Source organism: Pteropus alecto, unplaced genomic scaffold (assembly GCF_000325575.1).
Source record: "Pteropus alecto unplaced genomic scaffold, ASM32557v1 scaffold40, whole genome shotgun sequence".
Lineage (NCBI taxonomy): Eukaryota > Metazoa > Chordata > Mammalia > Chiroptera > Pteropodidae > Pteropus > Pteropus alecto.
The window spans coordinates 15,695,709-15,718,253 of record NW_006431919.1 but is presented as its reverse complement, the minus strand read 5'-3'; the positions used below and the strand labels follow the sequence as shown (position 1 = coordinate 15,718,253).

The window sequence follows — 22,545 nt, the reverse complement described above, 5'->3', positions numbered from 1 at the left end:
CAACTGTTTGCAAAGCAAAGAGTAAAAGCACAGGGACTGATCCCAAGGACTGACGATTATGGCCTCTCCTTCTGAAGGCAGAATCAGTAACCAGCCATGTATGGCTGAAGAGTAACTCTGTTAACACCAATAGAAATTCCTTTCTCCTATGCTTATAATTATTTCCTTTCCTTTTTCTCATTAAAAACTCCTTGCCTTCACCCTATAATCAGGACACTATTTGGGTTTCTGCCTCAATCTGTGCTCCAAGATTTGCAATTTTTTTGATCCCAAATAAATGTTTGTTGTCTCTCATTTTGACTTTTTATTTTTAGATTAATACCTTATTTCAGCCCTACAAGGGAAATACATTTATTATGGATAAGAAAACTCTAGAGCCCAAAAGGTTCGCTAACTAGCCCAAGGTCACAGAGTTAGCAAACGGGAGTGCCAGGATTCAGATTCAGGTGGGCACTTGTAAATTCACCCCTCTAACTGAAGCTCCATGCCATGCCCACCTCACTCAGATAGCAAGAGTCTCTCTCTATGCCGCCATCCTTTTTTCCACTTTGTTCTTTGTGATTCTTAAAAGTCAGTAATAAATGTTTGATGAAAAAAAATTCACACAAGATAATTAATAGGGTAAATATTGCTCCTGAGTTCCCACATCTCTATCTCAGCCTTAATCCCTACTCCCCAGAAAGGACCACTGTCAACATAGCGGTGAGTGTCCTTCCAGATTGCTTTTGATGTAGGATCGATCGTGTGTGTGCATGTAGGTGCACGTGCACGTGTGTGGGATTTATACAGTTTTGCGACTTGCTTTTTGCAGCTAACCACATACCTCTGGCATTTTGCACATCATTCCAGAGGGCTCGCTCCTCTTCTCTAATCGCCCCACAGCAATGCCCTTGTGCATACATACACCGTACCTTTTCAAGCCCTCCTCTACTGACGGACTCCATTCTATCTTTAGTTTTTCTTTATTATAAAATATGTAGTAAGAAAAATATTTAACATATACATTAGTGTATCTGTAAGATTCCCTGTAGGATGGATGGACTGCTTGCGTGAAGAGGAATTAGTGTTTCAAAATGTATATACGTATATACAAATGTACCTTTTAGAAGATAGCATCATATTACCTTAGGAAGAAGTGGTAACCCACTTCCTTTTACTCCTGGCCCTATAACCTTGCTAGCCCTGATATACAAATCTTTTTAGTTCTGTCAGTCTGATATATAATGTGCAACAATTTGGTTTCCAGGGCAGGTAGGCATCTTTTCTATATTTATTGAACATCTATATTTATTAATTTGCTTGTTCATATTCTTCACCCATTTTTCTTTTGGGTGACTTCATATTGGTTCATGGAAGTCTTTATGTATCATTAATATTAACCCTTTTTTGCAGTAAGACATTTTGCAAAAATTTTCTCTTGCTCGTCCTGTAGTTTGACTGTTGCTTGCCTTTTAGCTTTGTTTATCGTATCTTTCGTTGCACAGAAGGATTTTAATTTGTATATTGTCAGATTTGTCAGACTTTTTCTTTATAGTTATTAGATTTTGTGTCTAGAGATTTATTTTCTTTATTCTTTCAAATCAAGATGACAAGCGATAACAAGATTCAAAAGCCCATGTTCCTAAAACTGTGTTCTATTGGGACACCCTTGTCCCGTAGGATGGTATTAGGTATTCTGTGGTGGGGGGAAGAATTTACATTCAAATAATTTAGGGAAAGTCTGGTTTAAGCAAAGATAAACTGTTGAGTTTTATTTTTCATTGCAGAAGTTTTCACAATTTTAATATGCTAAAATGTGTTATGTCATTCCTCGAGGCGGCTGTAGTACATAGTGCACTCCAACCTAGCTGCTCAGCCCATCTTTATTGAGAAACACCAAGCATATGTAGCTAAAGCAGATGCCTGTAGGGCTGGGCAAGCAATAGAAAGCAGTGAAATGAGATGGGCACAGCCCCATGGGGAGTGATGAGGTGTGTGGAACCCACACTCCGTCTAAAGAATGGGTCATTCTTGTTGACTTGTTTTAACACTGTGCTAGCCAAATCAAACACATCTGCAGGCTGTTCAAACATACCATAGGCTGAGGCAGATACCCTGAAAAGGGCTGGTCCAAGCACTTCTATCTTTTATCCATTCTTAAGGCGAAGACCACAGAGCTCTGGGCCCGCAGAGACAAGGGCAGGAATCCCAGCGCTCCAGCTAGCACCAGCGTGTGCCTCGTCCCATTTCTTTACCCTGAGCCTCAGCATCTTCACGTGGGACCAAGGGGAATGATGTGAAACAAAGCATACCATGTGCCTATTCTAATGGCCAGCATGCCCATAACAGTGTATGTGCTAGATCTTTCCTTATGTCACCTCTTAAGCACATGCCCTCATTTCCCCACAACTAGACAAAGTATAAGATGCACTCATCATAATCAAGACCAAAGTGAGAGAACAAAAACAGAAACAAACCCTCAGCAAGCTGGGGAAAGTCACGACTTCAGTGTCTGCAGCAAGTTGCTGGCTTTCAAAGGCTACACATCGTTGCAGGGCTTTGGAGTGATCTGCAGAACAGCAGCCACCAGGAGTCTGCGTGGGGCTCACAGGTACACACTCCAGCTCTCAGGGAGGAGGAGCCAGGCAGGGCTGTGAGAAGGACTGCTAAAGGAGGAGCCAATCTTCCCAGCTTCCTAGTTCTGGACTGGCAGTGAGTAAAACAGCCTGAATAGTTGTCACCCTGAGCTGCAGAGGGTGTTATCAACTCAACTTTCAGCCACACAGAGAAGCGGCAGGCCCGTGGTTTTCTTTTCCAGTGGGGACAGCCCATCTGTGACGCAAGAAGTTTGCCAAGTCTTTTGTCTTGGCCCCACTGTACAGCACAGCGCTGGCCATGGGGCTCATGTCGACAGTCCCGCACTTCACACAGCCCTGGCACACGTGAGTGAAGTGATAGCCGTAGGCTCAGCAGGTGCAACCAACAACCATCCCCGGAAGACAGAGCAGCTCAGCTATAAGCACTTGCTCCATGTTTCTAGGCCCTGGGAATTAGAAACGGCTAGGCTTTCTAGACCTGTTGGCCTAGAGAGCTGTGTTGCTTTACTGTTACTATTATTTCTACTCTCATTAAGACCCTACTCTACATAAAATAATACTGTGTCATGTTATTAATTTCACTCCATAGTATACATTCCTATATTACATATAATATTTAAGAGAAATACACACAGATATGTTTATATATATATATGAATATACATATATATAATAGGGAAATAAATACACATATAATAGGCTTATTAATCATAGAGATTTAAAATTGCAACTATTATTGGAAATGTTATATGTGTCAAACACTTTACATGCATGATCTTGTTTCATTCTTACATCTGCTCTATGAGTAGATACCATCATCTCTTTTTACCAATAAGGAAACTGTAGCACAGAGGTTAAATAATTCGCCAGATGCCACACAGCTGATAAGTAGCCTAGGAAGGTTGTATACCTGATTCTTGCTCCTTACCAGTGTGCTCTGCTTCTTCCCATCCTGCTTTAGGGATGGCTTCCATGTTGGCAAGTGGGGAAGTCTCAAGTGGGGGGAAAGCCTGATTTGGTGGAGGACATAAAGAACCTTCCCCTCTTTACGATGATAGTTTCTGAAAGAAGGTACAGTTTTTCCAACATTCCTTAAGTTAAGAATCCTCCTTACCACATGTATAGGAGTTGCAAGAATAGTCACATTTATCAGGTCAATAACTAACTGGTTTACTGTGTGACACCAAATAAATTTCTTAGATTAATCACCAACTCTGGACCCCTCTGCCAGAGGCCAGGTATATCCCTCAAGAAGAGGGCCAGACTCAAACCAAGCAATAGTGATTTTACTGGCCCAGAGAGAAGTCACAGGAAGACACTTAAAAAATTGCTATCCAGAGGGACTTCACCAGAATTAAGAAACCCAGGCAGCTACAAATAGCAAACATTTAATAATAATAATAAACAAAGCAAATCAGTTGTATTCTCTCAAACTCAAAGGAGAACTGTCTTTTGAGTGTTTCCAGACTCCCCCCTCCCCCCCCCTCGTGAAAACAGAGTGAGCACGCGCAGTATTGGTGCCAGCTGACACAGACTGCTAGCCAAAAAGAGAATATTGTGCAATGGTGTGAGGTTATACAAGAACACTGGACAGCTTCCTCGTTCGAGGGCTCAGACAATAATCCCATCCCATCAATTTTCAATCTCTTTTTTTCAGCCAAATGATGGACAGTCAAGGTGCATAGAAACTGGAGAAACAATGTCACAGGCATTTACTACTACGTGACCAGAAGGCAGCTCCCTGAGAGACGCTGAGCTGTCCCTGAGGAAAATGCATGCAACTCTCAGGATTTTCAGCCTCGTCACTAATCTTTCAGTAAAAGAGAAGGGAAGAGGGACCGAGAGGTTCTAGAATACGTATGTCTCCACGCTTTCTGTAACCCAACATTATGCTGGCCCCCAAGGCCTCGCAGGAGGCAGAAATGTTCGGTGTACGAAATGGCTGAAGAGGCAGACTGTGTTCTAGTCCAGTTGGACCATTTTTATCTACGTGTCCTTGGGAAAGTTAATGCTATGTGCTCCAGTTTCCTTACCAGGTGAATGAAAGAAATAAAGTTATCTACTTTATAGGGCTGAGCGAAGATTAATTGAAAAACGTGAGCTATCAGTACGACTACAGTAGCCTCATTAGAACAAAATTTCATCCCACTCATCATAAATCCATCATTACATTAATCCTAAGTATGGGTGTATAATTGAGAAGGGGGCACAATTAAAGAATCATTTACATACGAGGTGACACTCCAGCGCCTGCTGTTAAATATTACGTCTCATTTCTCCTATGTCTGAGGATTCAGCGCACAGCCTGCAGGCCACTTCTCAAGAATGGGCCACTTTCTTCCCTTAGTTCAAACATTTGAATATTTTACGCCAATTAACAAAAAGAGAGGAAAGAAAGATGCATCCTTAATTAGTTCACCTCCGTGCTTATAGAGCAAACGTCTGCCCATCTTTACTGTTGCTTATTGCTTATCCACCTGGCATTTTGCCAGAAGACTTGGGTCCTTGATGAAACTATCCTGTGTTCATTCGGTGGTGATTAGGAACTCAAACTCCGGGCTTATATAGCCTGGATTCAAATCCCAGACCTGCCGCTTCTCAGCTGTAGCTAAGTTGCTCAACCCCTCTAAGCCTCCATTTCCTCGTCTGTAAAGCAGCGATAAGCAGAGTATTTCCCTAATAAGGTTGTTGTTATAAAAAGCAAACGAGCTAATAATATATGTAAAGCTTTTAGCTTAATGCATAACACATAATAAATGCCAAAACATAAAACGGCAGAAGCTAGTATTCATTCTTTCATTTATTCTGCCAAAAGATATTTGAGTACCTACTATGTGGCAGCCTCTGGTTCAGATATTAGAGATATATATAATATCCCTGACTTCCTGTACACTCTAGTGGCTTTATTAGCAGGAGTGGCAATCATAGTGGCTAAGGGAGCATGTCATGCAATATGAGCTGTTCTTTTATCTCTACTGGTACCACCAAATTAGAACATTATGATGAATCACAGACCTGAAGGAGGATGAGTCAAATGGGTCTGCACAGTGTCCCCAAATGCCCTTTACTCACATTCGAGCTACATCCAATTCACAAGTGTCTGGTGTCGACTGTCTCAACCTGCCATCAGTTTTATCAACAATGCTTAAAGGGCTGGCATACACACGGACTTCTAGCATATGGCTCATTATTGAAAACACATGGCACCGCCTAGCCTAACCCATTTATTGTGGCTTAGAGAAGAATATTAACTTTGGATTTAGGAGACCTGGGTAGATTGAAATCCTAGCTCTATCACTATGGATAGGTGTGATTTAGGATGAATTATTTAACTTGATGAGTCTCTTATGGAAACTGAAGACAGGATTAAAAACACTGTGAAAGCCTAGCTTCGTGCTGGGCACATGGTAGGTACTTAATAAATGAAAGGTGTTTTTAATGCTCCTTCTACCCTCTTTGAATGACTGGCTTTAAATTCTCCACAGTTTGGGGTGAGCTGCTCCCATGACAATGCTGAACAATGAGGATAACTACAGAAAGCCATTCACAAAAGTTAGACGAGCCTTAGAAAGCAGAAATAACGTGTTTAGGTCCCAGAATTCACAATGGACAAAGCTGAAACTGAAGCAGATCAGCTCTACTTCAAACCAAGGCAGGCATGAATTAGGGTTTCCACCACAAGCTGCTAACCAGCTGGAAATGTAAAGACTGAACCAGGAATGTCAATCACTGGCACTCTGCGCTCTCACTCAAAACGTATGGCAGACATTACTAATAGATCTTCTTTCCCACTGTACCCCACACAGGCTCAGAATCGAGACTCCAGTCATCTGGTGCTATTTCACTTGGTAAAACTTTGCCTTCCTTTTTCTCTTTTAATAAAGTCAGTTTTTGTGAGTTATTCTCCTTGAAATTTATATCTGCTTTTTGATCTCACCGAATACCTGAATGTCCTAACACTGTTTGGCTTCCTGTGACAGGATCAGGAACACAAATATCCCCTTCCAGATCCTGGGCTGGGAAAATGCTCCCAAAGCTTCTGTTTTATGAGGAGGTGAAGGAGAGAGAGATATAAAAGACTAAACATTATTTAAACTGAACTATGTAACAGGCCCTATCATATATTACTTTATTTAATCCTCTCAATAATCCTTCATTAGACATTAGGCTTCCCATTTTACAGGAGGAAAAATGGAGGCCCAGAAAATGAAAATGATTTGCCAAGCTTTGTGTGCCCAAGTGTGGACACCCAACTCCCACCCCGGGCTCTCTGGCTCAAAATCCAAAGCTCTTTCTCCTGCAGCAAATGCCAACATCGGAGAAGATTCCATGTGTGGGGTCTGCCAACATCACACAGCTTTGACCCCTCTCCCCTCATTGGACCGTTCCTCATACCCCATAACAACATTAAATTCTCTTCAGGTACTGCTCCCATATTTGAATATGACCTTAAATTCTTCTTTGATAATTTTTCAAAAACCATACAAATAGGTAGAAAGCATCTTTGATCGTATGTAAATCCTTAAAGTTAAATTTGGCCCTTAGAACAAATTTAAAAAGAGATGAAGCCCCTTTCCACGGCTCTGGGGTAGAAATCCATGAAGAGAAACCAGCATAATCTGGGCCGAATCCCAGAGAAAATGAGGCATTTCTAACACAGCTATCCAGACAATAAGAACCTAGGTAATAAGACTTATGCCAAAACCATGATAATCATATTAGTTCTCCACATCTGCATAACGTTTTATAATTTGCTCTTTTTCAAACAGTGTTTATTTGATCCTCACCCAAACAATGCAGTTTTATAGATGAGGAAAATAAGACACTGAGACGTCGTGCAGCTGACGAGGAAGAGTCTTGTTGGCCCGGTCGCCTCTGTACTGTGAATGCTCACTGGCTCATCGGCTTTCTCACCTCCCTTCCTTCTCCTTCCTTCCCCTACCTTCTTATGCCCTTTGTCCCTTCATTCCTTACCCCAAGAAACGTGTAGTTATGATGTCTTCCTGAAAGAGTCTCTTCCTTCAAAGGCAGAGCTGAGTTTACGGTGTTGAGAATAAAGGGTGGATGATTTTAAGGAACTGCCACCTTAACCATTCTCATCATTGAAAGTGGATCAAGTTTGACCTACTTGCTTCTAGGTAGCAAAAGCTTCAGCGCTATTTTAAAAGAGGCACTGCTACCTTCATGGGAAACTATAATCATGCTTTCTCCCGCCCTACGGAGCCCTTGGTCTTTGGGGCCATTACACCATGTAGCCTGCCCACGCCTTCAGCCAGCACAGGGCTTCATGTTCAAGCAAAAGTAGACATTATCTCACCATGTCATTGTTTATCAAATGACCAAGGGAAAAGACAGATTATTTTTGCAGCGTAAACCAACCTGCAAAAGGATGGTGGTTTTATATTGACTTTTCATCAGGTTGTTGATTGATTCAAAGAGCCGTCTCATAGATTCTTCAAACTCCATCTGTTCTTTGCCTTCGTAGAGCCTGAAAGAAGACACATCTGGGTCATTTCTCATGCCAACAGGCAATACCTTTGAAAGTGTGTGCCAGCCACAAATTTTTTTTAAAATTGAAAAGAGAAAGGGGTGGGAGATGGAGACTCTGGCCAGAAGGCGGTTGCTGCAGCAGGTGCCACATGCATAATTCACTCGAGGGAAAAACCCACGTCCACCCATATGGAACAGAAATGCTCACATAACAAACCCACCCCCACCGTCGTTTTTATTAAACCCTGAAGGACCTCAGAGGTATAAAATCTGAGCCAAGAGGACATTAATAATTTCAGCCTTCTTCAAGAATCGGAGGGGAGACTGTGGTCATTAGATTTTCAAAATATCATGCAAACATCAAGGAGAAATATTTTCAAATACACAACTGTCTAGTCAGCCATCGAAGGTTTGTCAGGCGAACAGGAGGGGCATGCTCGTTCCATGTCAGGGGCCTTGTTTTCGCTGCCCTGTCATTTCAGGAGCATACTTATTACCTAATTTAAATCTTCTATTCCTCTAATTATAAAGGTCTTGTGCTGTTACTGTAAAAAATGTACACATTGCAGAAAAGCATTACTTACAAAGTGAGACTCCTCAGTAATCCCGCCCAGTGATTAGTGATTGTTAACATCTTGACAGGTATCCTAACAGAGATTATCAGGCCCTGTGCTAAGACACACATGTGACATTTTATAGAAATCATCCCCTTGTATAAAAGGCCCCTGAGTCTTATCACCCTCTTGGCCCAGTCTGAGAGTGCTGTTCAGCCCAAAGCCTCTCGACAAGCCTCTATTGCCGACCATGAAATATCCGCAGCCTAATCTGTGGCATCCCGTGCGGAATACAGAGAAGATGGCTTCTGTTCCCGTTTCAGATAAAGAGCGTCTCCTGTCACGGCCCCATTCACAGTCAACACTACCGGGCTGCTGGCTGTGGCAAAGGTGCTTTCCTCAGATAAAGCGCTGGCACACTTCACAGGTTTGTTTGCTCTGTCAACCACAGGACTGGCAGTGCATCAAGGCCACCTCAGCGCTGTCTCCACTAAATCCCCAGCCATCCTCTGGCCCCCTTTTCTCTTCTTTCTGCTTCTCTTCTACTTCCTTTCTCTGTAAGTGCGCCTCTCTGTCTTCTGAGCATCATTCGCTCTCTGTCTCTCCGTGCGGCTGTATGTTTATCTCTGCTGCTCTCTCTGTGTCTCTAGTCGCTCTCCTTCTTTCTCTTCTTTTTCCTAACTGACCCCTTCCTAAAGCCCTCCTGAAGTGAGAAGCTTAAGGGGAAGCCAGTGCTGAAGAGCCCATGAGCCGGCAGTTGCTGCTGACTTTCTGGGTGTCTAGCTCAAGGCCACGGAGGCAAGAGGAACCAGGAGTGCCTAAAGCAGCTTCTCTCCTCCTCTCTCCGCAGCTCCCTAGAGTTCTAGATCAAGATCTGTGGGAAAGGCCAGTGAGTGCCTAGTCTGTGTTTCTCACTGTGTGGTTGAGGACACTGAGACCCAGGGTGGGAAAGTGACTTGGCTTCACGCCGTCTTTTAAATGCTATTTGATAGAGGTGAGAAGGAAAAGTGACTTTTAACCTGTAAGCCTAAGTCAAGGCCTTCCACTCAACTTTCACACTTTGTAGGAAACTGAATTTAATTTCTCCAGCAAGATATGCTGTGATTGCTCTAGGACTAAGTCACAGACTGTGCCGGGAGTGTCGCTGGAACTGGAACTCCGCATTCTTCTCCTTCTGCGCCCTAACAGGGGAGGGCAGATGACACAAACCTCCTGAGGACAAGACCGGGGCATCTGCCTCTGCCTCTGTGGGAACCCAAGCTGCTCCTTGTTGTTCATGTCAGGAGTCAGTGCCTTAACACCACGCTCCAGGCCAGGGAAGGAAATTACATTGATCCCTGCTAAGTTTCACAAAGGATAAAAAAAAACCAAAACGATTCTGTGGGACAATGGCTTGCAGTTTACACTGGCTACTTAGGCCTGGGGTTTTACTAAGTGGCAATAAGAAGAGTTGGAGGAAATGCCTGTAGTTGGAAAAAGAAGAAAGGAAACAAATCTATTTAGTGAAAAAGGCTTTGCTATCTGCCAGATGCCTCCATATACTGGCTGTGTGGCCTCAGAGAAATTATGTCTCTGAATCTTACCTTCCTTATTGACAAAATGGAGATGTAATGCTCAAAGGGTTATTTTAAGGTGGAAGAAAAATGAGACAATTCCTTTCAAATGTTTACCATTGTAGCTGGCAGTTAGTAAGTGTTAAGTAAACGTCAGCTATTATTGTTGCTGTTGATTCCTGAGCGCAGAAGTGATCATACTGGCAAACTCTCTGATCGGAGTGTACATAAATAAAGGGAATATTTTGGGGAAGAAGTGACTAATGAAAAAAATATATAAAAATTTTAAATTATATGGAAGAAATAAATTGATGATGGGGGCCATTCAGCACTGTGGGGCCTCCCCTGAGAAGCTTGAGGAGAAAAGAAAAATAATGCCTTATTTATCTGCAAGGCTTTAAGCGTAGCCTTGAAATCAAGGGCACAGCAGATGTAGTTTCAAGGTCTCTTTTTAGCACTTGGTCTCTGTCATAGCTTCGGGAGGGAAACACGTGTTCTGGCTTCAGAATGCCTAGAAAGATACTTCAGAAGTGGGTTGATTCTGCCAGGGAATGAGTTACTGAAGGGCCTGAAGGCCCTGGACACAAGGAAAACTGGAACGACCTGCGAGGCGCCATTCTGGGGCATGAGAGTCAGCCCAACCGCAGCAGGCGCTCCAGCTCCCAGGGCTTGGATAAATATAGCGATGCTCAGATTGCATGTGATTCATTAAGGAGACACTGTGCACAGCTGAGCACTCACCAGATGCAAATGGAGCCCCATACGGTGTGTGCAATGCTTTGCAATGCCTCTTCCAAGCAGGTACATAAAGCTTCAGCCTAAAATGGAGATGGCGACCTCAGGCCAGCGGCCCAAGGGAGCAGAATCTAACCAAGGCATCCTCAGGCTTGTAAAGCCAGCAGGAAGGTTCACTTTAGAATCCACCGGTGGACGGTTTCCTGGCACCCCGTCCTAGTTTGTTTTCCGTACCTCAGCCACTTCCAGCTCCGCTGAGCCTCATTCGCAGGCACCCTCCTTATATCTCCCCCTCCTCTATATAGAAATGTAGGTGACACTGTGTAGTTTCCAAACTCTGCTCTGCCACTTATTAGTTAGGTGACCTTGGCTCAGTTCCTTATCTCTCTAAGGCCCAGTTTTCTCATTAGTAAAATGGCACTAGCCCCATATGGTCCTACAATCAAATAATAAGTAAAAAGCGATTAGCACAGTGCCTAACACATAGTAAATACTCAATGAATGTTAGCTATTGATATATAGTATCATATTTTTCCTTCAAATCCATCCATTTTTGCTTTCTAAACATTAAGGAGAAAGAACTCAGTGTCTTCAGAAAGAGAATTACTATACCATTTATTGAGCACCTACTGTGTGCCAGGCAGTGCAGTGGAGATTAACGTAAGATTCAGTCCCTCTCCCCAGAGGAATCATGTACAAGTACAGCATGTCAAAGCAACATCTGGTGGCACCTCTCTGCCCTCAGCAACCCCCTCCCAGGCCACCATGGCCTGTCCTCCCACCTCCTTCCTTCCTCCCCAGCAGTCCCACAAATGCCCCCAGGATTAGTCCTAGGCCCAGCTTTCCTGTCTCCCACTCCACAACTTTGCCTAAATATGCTCTTGGCGAGACACATACCTGACTCATTTCACAATTGCCTGGGAGCAGACTAATTGGAAGGTTTTAAAAATGAAATCTGTTTTAAGTGTCTCCATGATCTCATATGGAGCCGAGCAAAATTCCTCAAACAATGATGTCACACCACACCATTTGGTTACTTTGCTATGTAAGTTAAGATACTTTTGTGTCCCCAGATGTGATGCTAGACACTGGAGGAATACTGTGGAAGGGAGACCACTTATTTAGCAAATTTCTCTAGATAAATGAACACAACCTGGGCTGAAGAATAATTATAGCCAAACCAGTGGTCAGGGCTGTTTGAAAATCATCTTTGCATTTATTGATCCTACTTACAGAAAGAAACCCTTCAGTGTACTCAGCAGGCACATTTAAGTCAAAGCACTAGGGCTGGAAAAGATTCATGAATGAGACAGTCTTCTCTCTGATTCACATCTTCCCTGCATGGTACTGTCACCATCCCAACCCCTTCCCCTAACACCAAGGTCTATGTACCTGAAATGAATCAGAAATCACTGATTAAGACATAAAATTTTGGTGCAATGAGCCTGGAGTGAGTTGTCCAGCTCAACAGTGGCCAAGGAAATTGTCTTTTGCAGAGTAACAAAGTTAAAATGTAAAGCATTATTCCGTTAGAGGAGAAAATTTAAAATGTACCAGAAAGGGACTATGTGAGGAAGGGTGAGGGCAACTGCAGTGTTGCCGCTGTGAACTGTCAAGTGGCCTTGGTGGACAGAACTCCACCCAGATTTCATTTAGCTGAATGCCACCAGCCCTCCCTGCCATAGGCAGGGCTCAGACCAGCTCTGTGTGCCAGTCCCCTCACTGAGGAGGGATCACTCCTTAGAGCAAACTGCAAATAAGTTTCACTAAACAGTCTACTTTGTGTAAATCACCCCAAGGAAGAATGATTTATAGATGAGAGGGAAAAAGACAAACTCAATATGTGAGGATCCTGTTTTGAAAAAGGTTTAGAATGAAGACACAAATATTAATGCAATAGCTAAGCAAAACTGCTTCAGGTGGAAGTGTAAATAGCCTAAATAATAATTTAAAAAGAAGTAAACAATATGGAAGAAACAAAAGAAAAGCAATCCATCTAAAACATTCACTTTACTTTTAAAATATGGCAAGCCTGTGTAATAAATTAATAGTATAAGTAGGTAATAAGGTGTAGGCAAAAGCCTGGAAAAGAACTTCAGTTATGAAGGGAGTGATGTGTGCCCCACATCACCCTTCATTCTACTGAGAGAAGCTGCAGCTTTTATGTAATTTGGCAAGAACTAAGTTGCATAATTCTGCACTTAAGTAAATTTCCCCATTCGCATGAAAAATGATATTCAGGGTTTTTTCTCTCAATATAATTAGAAATTGAGCATTACTAAAACAATGTAGCTAAGGAGAGAAACACACATACACACACGTTAATGGCTCTAAGACATATAGAGAATAATACAGATTGCATCATCTACTTGAAAGACAAGCTAATATTCAGCAGAGTCCTTCCAGCTCTTTCTCTTTAGGCCTAGTTGTTCTAAAAGTTTGGGTGCCAAGAAGAAATTCGGTTTTGACTGCTCCTCTTACCATTTCTCCCTTTAGTTTTTAATCACCTAGGAAGTACCCATGATATTTTAAGTAATAACAGAAAAAATTAAGTTGCATAATGATTACATATACACACACCCCTAGTAAAATCTGGAAATCTACACATTATATCTTAGAAAAAGGACTGTGTATGTCAACAATCCCCTTATACACTTTTACATTATATTCTGATCTTTAAACAAGTAAATATGACATTTAATTTAAAATGAGATCTACTTTTTCTTTGGGGGTGAATGTTTCTTGCCTTCCAGCTCCTTTCTGTAACAATCCTTTTCCCCAAAGTCTTTCCCAAATCCACTCATTCTCAGTGTGAGAACTGGGGCTGGAGGCAGGGGATCTAGCTCAAGCATACAACTGGAGGCAGTTTTCTTCTACAATTACAGAATCGACATGCTAATTTTTCACCTACCTCCTGGTTCCTGGGCTGGGCTCTGGCTAGAGAAATTGCCTAAGAAATGTCAAGTTATTATTATTACTCTAAATGGTGGTCATGCCAAGAGCATCTGAACTTTGTCCTTTCAGTCTGTGGCTTCCTGAGAAGGATAATTAACCCCAGGGTTCCTGCTCTGTTCCTGAGAGCTTTGATATTCGGTGTGTGGAGTCAAATAGAATTTTTAACATTTTCCTTACTAATGGTGCTGTTTTTAAAAATACATGTGCAGTAAAACTCTCTGTTGAAATCTGGGAATACCGGAGGAAGTGTTAAGTTCAAACATGCTAAGGTTTGCATTACTGGAGACCTCATTAGAGTAGGATGGCTAAGGGCCAAACCAGCTGCCAGCAGAGGGCGGTGTAGCAGAAAGAGCGGTGGTCTGGATCCCCAGAACTGAATTTTAAACCCGACTCCAGCATTAGTGCCGTGACCTTTAGTAGGTTACTTCCCTCTGGGTGCTGATTCCCTCATCTCTAGACGGGCCACTTTACCATTTGGGGAATACTCAGGATTCTTAACTGGCTTCTATTGTCAAAGAGGCAGGTAGAGTGTGCTGATCATCCAAGACCAAGCCTGCTCCGCCACCCCTCCCCCCTGCCCCCCCTCCCGCACCCTCACCACAGAACTCTCCAAAATGGCATATGGCCCCACAGGCACCCAAGAGCCTGGAATAGGTAAAGGTAAATCTTGAAGAGCCTGAATGTCATCTAGTCATCAAGTACCAACATTTAAGATTTACTCTCTTAGCGACCCTCAAATATACAATACAGTATTGTTAACTATAGTCACCAAAGCCATTTTCCATCCTCCATCTTCATCAGTACCACCTTTAATCCACATCCCCATCACCTCTCACCTGTAGGGGTTTCTGAGCCCACATCCCTTCCTTCACTCTTATTTCTTTTCAATTCATTTCCTACAATGGCCAGAGGACTGTTTCAAAACACAAAAGTGATATCATTCTCCTTTCAAAATCTTTTAATGCTCCCCTCAGGATAATGTCCATAGCCATAGCCTGGCCTTCAAAGATCTCCAAGATCTGCCCCTTCCCATCCCTCTGGGCCTGCTACTCTATCCCTCTGTCACTGAATTTCAGCCACTTTGGCCTCCCCACAGCTCAACTGAGTCAACCTCCAAGAGGTCAGGGACCTCCTTCCAGCTTTATTCTCATCGATCACACTCTCCTCTTCACCTGCCAACTCCTACTCAGCATTCAGGTGACAGCTGAGATGGCACTTTCTCCAGGACATCTCCCTGACCCTATGATAAGACTCAATCGCCTTATTCTATGCTCTCGGAGCAGCTCGCACACTCATCCCATTGACTTCACAGGTGCCCACATGACCATCTGCTTAACGACTCCCTTCCCAGCTAAATTAAAAATCTCATGAAGATTAGGCCTGAGTTTGTCCAATTCGTTGTCATATTTCTGGTGTCCAGCAGAGTGGCCTAGAGGCTACTCAATAAATATTTGTTAGATAAACACTTGGTTGTTAATGCAAACCAAACCTCTACCATTAGATAAATCAACTAGATGGAAACAGAATTCCGTTATCAACTCAAGGGGTAAAAAGAAGAACATGGTATTAGGGCCCAGTGTGCATGGGACAGGTAATGTGTTAGTGCCGAATGTTAAGGACAATAAGCACTGTTAAAGGCCCTTTTGAAGTTGTAGGCTCTAAGGGCAATTTTAAAAAGTTGAGAGATACCCATGTACAGAAAAGCTGTTTACTATCTTTAGGTTTCCCGGCCCTGGGACCACTTATGAATTAATTACGAGGCTCACACTCCTCTTGCCACCTGGATACCTTCCAAAATGAGAGAAAAATGGCAAAATGCCAGGTTCAGAAAAGCAGAACACGCAATGTGCGCAGCAGACAAAGGCTCCAGTGTGAGTCGGAGCAGGGCCCTTGCCATGCTCTGCATCGGCTTCTTGGGTTTAGGAGAGGCTACACCGTAGCATTTGTTCCCATGGAGGAGGTACTACATTATCACATGTATGCCCCACAACTAAGTCCTTTTTAATTTTCGCCCACTCCAAGGACACAATAGCAGCAAGCCAAACAACTGAGCAATACTCATTCCTGTTAAGGAAACGAATTCTGCTTCAGAGGATGCCTGCCCAAAGTGCATTTGAAGTGGATCATCCAGTATACCCAGCCATTCTGATTCAGTCTTGTGCACCCCTGACAATTACTTTAGCATGGTGAATTTCACCTCCTGGCTAACCAGACCCTTTATTATCCTGCATGTTCATATTTAGTTACAGGGGATTTGCTAACATGTTTCATAAACCTACATATTTATTCAGTAAATTGATCTCCCACCCAAGTCATTTTCTGAGGAACTGTTAGCCTCAGCATTTGACAAAAATAGCCATTTTTGCATAAAGGCCAGGATTCTGACGTCAAGCTAGATTCCAGACTTCTAACAAGGAGTTAACAAGAAAAGAAAATTGTCTACGGTTTCGACCTGAATGAATGGATATCTTGTGTCCTCCATGTCTTTTCCCTTAACTATCTACATCACAGATAGTCTTGTTCTGCAAAATTAAGCCATTTACAGGGACAATGGAAGTGGACAAGAATGATGTCTTACACTTTGCTGTGAGCAGAGTTATGAGATGGGCACCAAATAGGAAACAGTTTACCTAGCCTCCTAAGGATCCATAAGGGGAAGCAGGTCTAGGATTATACCTGGCAAAGGACAACTCACAATGCACCTAATTCACATGTAAACGATCAGAAATCAACTGCACCTGATCACCCTGCTCCCTGATGCTCCCCTGAATGGATGTTAGGAAAGATGCTAAACTCTGAGAAAGGGATTGCTAATTCACCGAAGACTTCCTAATTGCACCTTGCCTCTGATCAGTTTTCAGTCCTCATGACCTGACTATAGCAGTTGATAAGGCTGATATACTCCCTCCTTGATACAAACCCTTTCTTGGCTCCTGGAATGCCAATCCTTTCTGCTCCCTTTCCTATGACCCTGAGCCTCCTTCTTTGGGGCTCTCCGACTGTCTCTTCAACATCCTAATCTCCTGGGTTTCATCCTGAATTTCACAGTATTGCTCACCTATAGCTTCAAATATCTCTTTGGGTCTATTTCTACCAAAACAGTATCTGCATTCTCACTCTCCTGAACTCCAGATGTGCATCTAACTGCCTGCTGGACATTTCCATCTGGCTATGCCAACGAACACCTCAAACTTAACATGCCCCACATCAAACACCATCTTACCCTCCCCCAAACCTGCTCCTCCCGTGTACTTGTTACGCTGATGAACAATGCCTTATCGAATGGGTCCCAAAGCTCAGCCTCAGATCGACCTTGTCCTTCAACTCCACTCTCACATTCAATTAGGTCTGGCAGCCCCGCCGCCTGTAAACGCCTACCTTCATCCTTTCCTTCTCCAGCTCCACTGTGACCACCTCAGCTCCAGGCCTCTTGCCTGGATTATTGCGATAGCTCGTTATTGACATCCTGCCTTTCCTACTCTACACCACATTCCACATACTAACCTCGCTTCTGCAGTAATCCTTCTAAAACATGAATGTGATCGTGTCATTCTCCTGCTTTAGAATTTCAGTGGCTCCCCACGGCTAAAAGCAGGGGTTTCCAAACTGTTCCTTTGAGAAAAAAATATTTTAAGCATAATTCTCAATAGATGCTTGTTTATTTATAAATTATATCCATGTACTATTCTAAGTCAAATATTTATAAAGTTTAATTTTTTTCATTTTGGGAGGAAATAAGGACATTTTAATATTTCTATTTGATCCCAATGAATTAGTTTATACACTCACTGGGGTATTCGTTCTGTGCTCTGAGGACGGAGGGCAGCGTCTGTGCCAGTATCCCCAGCAGAGAGGTCAAACTCCTCAGTCTGGCACTCAAGGCATTTCACAGTCTAGCTTCAACCCACCTCTTCAGACACACCGTCCGCTCTCCTCCAAGACCACAGCTCCACCTCCCGCCCAGTCTTCTCCGCAAGCATGCCCTTCACGGTGGACACAGACTAGCACAGAGAACCGAGGCTTGGATGTCGGACCCCCCCACCCACCCACACACCAATGTCTAGATGTGTGGCCTAGAGGCACTTTCTGCACCTCTCTGGGCCTCAATTTCTCCTTCTGTAAAATGAATATAATAATATCTACACTTTACAGGGTCACTGTAGTAAGTGAGGTAGGAGGTAAGCGATACAGGGCCGAGTACAGAGGAGAGGCTTATCAAGTGGTACCTCAGAGTAGTAGCAGTAATTAGTTCTATTTCATGTGTTGTTCCCTCTACAGATGCTCCTTGACTTATGATGGGGTTACATCCTGATTAAACCATTGTAAGTGGAACATATTCTAAGTCGAAAATGCATTTAACATTCCAAACATACTTCCCATGGGCAGGCTTCTTAAATGCCTTTCAATGTCTACTTTAAAATACCACCTTCTCTGAGAAATCCTGCCAACCCTCCAGAGGTGGAGTTTGTCATTCAAACCTGTCTGCCCCTAGGAACCATGGGCTAGTCTCCACTGTATCATACCACTGATCATTGCTTATTTCAGGAAACTGGGAGTTGATTGCTGGTTTGCATGTCTGTCTTGCCCACTAGATTGTTGCTACTTGAGGAAGTCTGATATTAACTGCAGAGTTCCTAGTACTTAACAAAGTCCCAAAGCACATAACAGGTACCCAATAAAGTTTATCAATATTTCCATATACAAAGGGAAAAGAGGACTATGTAAAAGTGAATATGCACAATGTCATATTATAATAATGGCAACTTACTTAACAGTTTAAAAAGTGCCTTCACATGTATTTGTAAGAAACAGCCTGCTAGCTTCTCCTCTGCACTGTAGCAACTCATGAAACATAATAAATTAAAGGGAAGTAACTGTTTGACAATATCCCTTTGATGACAGTTTACTCTTCCATCCTGATCTGATGCCAAGTTAATGTTATCATAAAATAATTCCATTAACTGCAATTGTGAAGTTTACTGAGTCATTACTGTCATCAAAAAGTGAAATTATATTCAAAACTGAAAACAAAAGCTTACATAGGAATAAATGGCATTAACATGTAAACAAATTATATGCAGGAGAAACAGGAATAGCAATGTGACCAGCATTGAAGACCAGGCTCAGCATAAACAGATGATTACATTTTAATATTTATTCATATGTGAACAATGAAAACAAATCACAGTGGCAAGTACCTTCAAGTTATACTCACATTTGTTTAAAAAGGAAGAGGCTTAGGTAGGCCCTCCAACTGCAGGCTACTGTTTGAGCTTTATTCAGACATTCTTGCTGCCTAACATATTCATGACCTAGAGGATAGACTAGCATGTAATATTTACATAAGAAGAAACTGAACTGGTGGCAGGGTGAAGTGGAGCTTGGGAGTAGGGGAGCAGGGAAGAATAAAGCAAGATACAAAATAAAAAAGGCAAAAGAGAGCATCAGGTCACCCGATGCTGAAGGCAATTAGAGGAAGGGCAATGATGCCCGGCCTGGTGAAGTGAGCCAGACTGGGGGTTTCCACTGGAGGTATGAACCGTGCTCCTTTGATGCCTGTGTTAATAGAGTTGCAGCCCCAGTGCAGGTAAACGGCACCGCACAGGCCGTGGCCAGCCTTCAGCTTCCAGGTAAGCGCTGGCAAGCAGGAGGGCACCTGAAGGTGCTGCTGCTCCCACCAAGATGCTGAGTGTGTTTATCTTTCCCTGACCAGTGATTCTTTTCCAAGGAGTGTGAGCCCACCTGGGCTAGCCCTACGTCAGTTTTTTCTTATTCATTCCTTGGGAGGATACAAGGATAAAGTGATGGTTGCCTGGGCAGCTTTGCCAAAATAGTGAGGATGCCTTTCCTGACAACTCCTGCTCCAAGTCATCATTTTCTTTACTGAAATCCTACTGTGCTCGAGGATGATAGCACCTAAAGCCACGCAGCTCTGTGCCTCTCAGCAGCCCCGACAGCACCCAGCAGGTCAACCCTTTCGGTCTGAGCTGCTCTTTCTCAGGACAGCCCCTCCTCTTGGCCCACCACACTTTAGATTTGCAGGGACTGAAAAATGTTCAGTTCTTAAATTCACTTAGTTGGTTGAGGTAGAATGTGAAGCCTCACTCTAGATTCTTAGCTGTGTGACCTTTGAGCCTGAATCTAAGCCTCAGCTGATCTGTGGCAGGGGGTAAAAGCGGTGTCCCATTTCACATGGAATGAGTGCCGATGAGCGCCAGGTGCTATTCTCAGTGCTTGGGACACAGCGCAAAACAAAGACTCCTGTCCTCCTGGAGCTGACATTCCAGCAAGGAGAAGGCAGTAAACAAAAGCATAACTAATTATTGAATAGTACGTTCACGTGATTAGTTCTACGGGGAGGAAAAATAAGACAAAAAGCAGAGCGAAAGGGAGAATCAGAAGTGCTGGGGACAGGGGTTGTGACTGTAAATAGGGCGGTAAGAGAGACATCTGAGCAAAGATGTAAAAGAGGTGAGGGCATGAGCAAGCACGTATCTGGGGAAGGGTGCAAAGGCCCTGAGTCAGGCGTCCGAGCCACAGCAAGGAGGCCTGTGTGGCTGGCACAGAGCGAGTGAGGAGCAGGAGAAGATGAAGTCAAGACGTGAAGACCTCCACAGGATTTTTGTGAAGACTGATGGAGACAGCAAATGAAATGCCTTAACTGATGACAATAACAGGGGGCACTTGCTATGTGACAGGCACTGTGCTAAATGCCTGACACCAATCAGCTCATTTAGTCTGCACAAGAACCCTGCAAGGGTTTTTACATACATGCCTGTTTTACATATGAGAAAGCTAAGCTTTAGGCAGACTAAATAATTTTCTCATGATCATAAACATTAGTATACGGTAGTGGTAGGATTCAAACGTAGAATTCAAACCCCAGTGACCTAGCTCCAGAGACTATGCCTTTAGCCTCTGAGCTGACTGCCTCTCATAAGCAAAGGGGATCAGGATGAGGGCAGTGACGGAGGAATTTGTGGATGGTAGAACAGCCCCAGGAGACTGGGATTACACGGAGGAGGAGGAGGAAGCAAGAACTAAATAAGCAGATCTGTAACAGAGCAGAAGACATGATGCAAAAGAAAAGATAGGCAGAGCAAGACGGGAACAGAGAGCTGGGTCAAGGCTGCTTGGGCCAAAGGGGTCTGACCATACACACAAGGGAAGTGAAAGCAGCAGACATAAGCAGGGCCACCCAATGGGCAAGCAACAGACCAATGTGAATTCACAGGAACATTAAAGTCTCTGTATTATGCTCTTCAAAAAGCACAGACACCTGGTAAAGATACCCTCCCTTGAAAAATAAACAGTAAGAAATGTTTAGGAGAGCATGATCAGTAAGCCAGACATTGGAGATGAATCAAGATACCAGAACTTCCTTTACTAATTTAAACCTGAATTTTTGAAAAAAAGCACCCTTGCTATCTCTCCTAAGTGAAAACACGGTAACAGCTATCTGGAATAAGTACCAGATATCACATTGAGAACTTTGTTCATGATCTCATTTCATTACCAAAACACTAAGAGCTGGTTTATCCCCATTTATAGATAAGGAAACTGAGGCTCAGAGAGGCTGGGTCACTCGCTAATTAGAGTACTTACAGGGACAGATATGTGACCGCCTCCAAGGTCTGTCCATGTGAACACTGACCAGCACTGAGCCAACAATGACCATGACTATAACCGTTACCCCATGCTGCCTCCTATATCCTAGCCTGCTGCAACATTAGGATTTGCAAGGAGCACAGACAAGTGAGAGCACATCTTACTGCAGCCCTGTGCTCTGGATCTTCTCTTTTAGAGAGTCATCCTTACAGAAGTGCTGCCGGCTCATTTCTACGTGCCTGGCCAGTAGGAAGGGAAGCTAGTCAGTGTCTATCATGTGGATCAGGGAAGTACAGGCTGCTTCAGACTTGGAATAATTCCACGGCTCAGAAACCTTGGGGATCAGCTCGGCTGGTCGTCTGAGCTTTAGGATAAAAGGCACTGCAAGGAGTTTTGTAAAGAAGCTCAATGCCTAGAAGATAATCATTTCAGCTCTTTCTAAATGTTCCTCGCTATGCTCTGTATCTCCCAGGGGCTCAGTCATCCTAGAAAAGCCTAGTAGATATTGGTCATATTTATGTCCACTCAGCATCTTTTGGACATACTTTCTACAATTTAAAGATTTCCTGAATTTTTATGCCGGCCTCCCTGTGGCAGAAGCCTGAAGATGCTCTACCAGCTTTTGTTGCAGATATGGCATAGGCATGTGCCCAGAGGCACCTGCCCCAGACTTTGACCCAGGAGCTAGTGACACAAGAAGAGGGCACAGGAAAATCATTTTCTTTGGTTATATGATAGAAATAAAGAATCCTAAATAATTCCATTCCTTGTCAACAACGTCTCTTCTTCCCTTACCTGACTGCATCCTGCATATCGATACAGGAAAATCTCCAGCCCTTAAAAATGTTCGTGTGCAGTATGTGCAAAAAAAAAGAAAAAAAAAAAAGGCAAGGGAACAACTAATGGGAGCTAGATCAGCTGCAGTGATGCACATGAGGAAAGAGGACAAAGGAATAACAGGAAACAAACACAATACCAGATACAATAAGCCCCAAAAGCAATAATTACATTACAATTTCTACCAGCTGGCTTAGAAATCTCAAAGCATTGAACCTTCTATTTTCTAGTTTCCCA

General features: G+C 43.3%; 1 protein-coding gene across 1 annotated transcript in view; it reads right to left on the bottom strand.

Moving 5' to 3' along the window:
- The window catches only part of DOCK2 (dedicator of cytokinesis 2), a 367,177-nt gene that overhangs the window by 274,342 nt on the left and 70,290 nt on the right, over window positions 1-22,545 (bottom strand). The window contains exon 23 of the mRNA XM_006906499.2: window positions 7,956-8,064. Within this exon, the coding sequence (XP_006906561.1) occupies window positions 7,956-8,064 (109 nt within the window). The remainder of the gene's footprint in view (window positions 1-7,955; window positions 8,065-22,545) is intronic.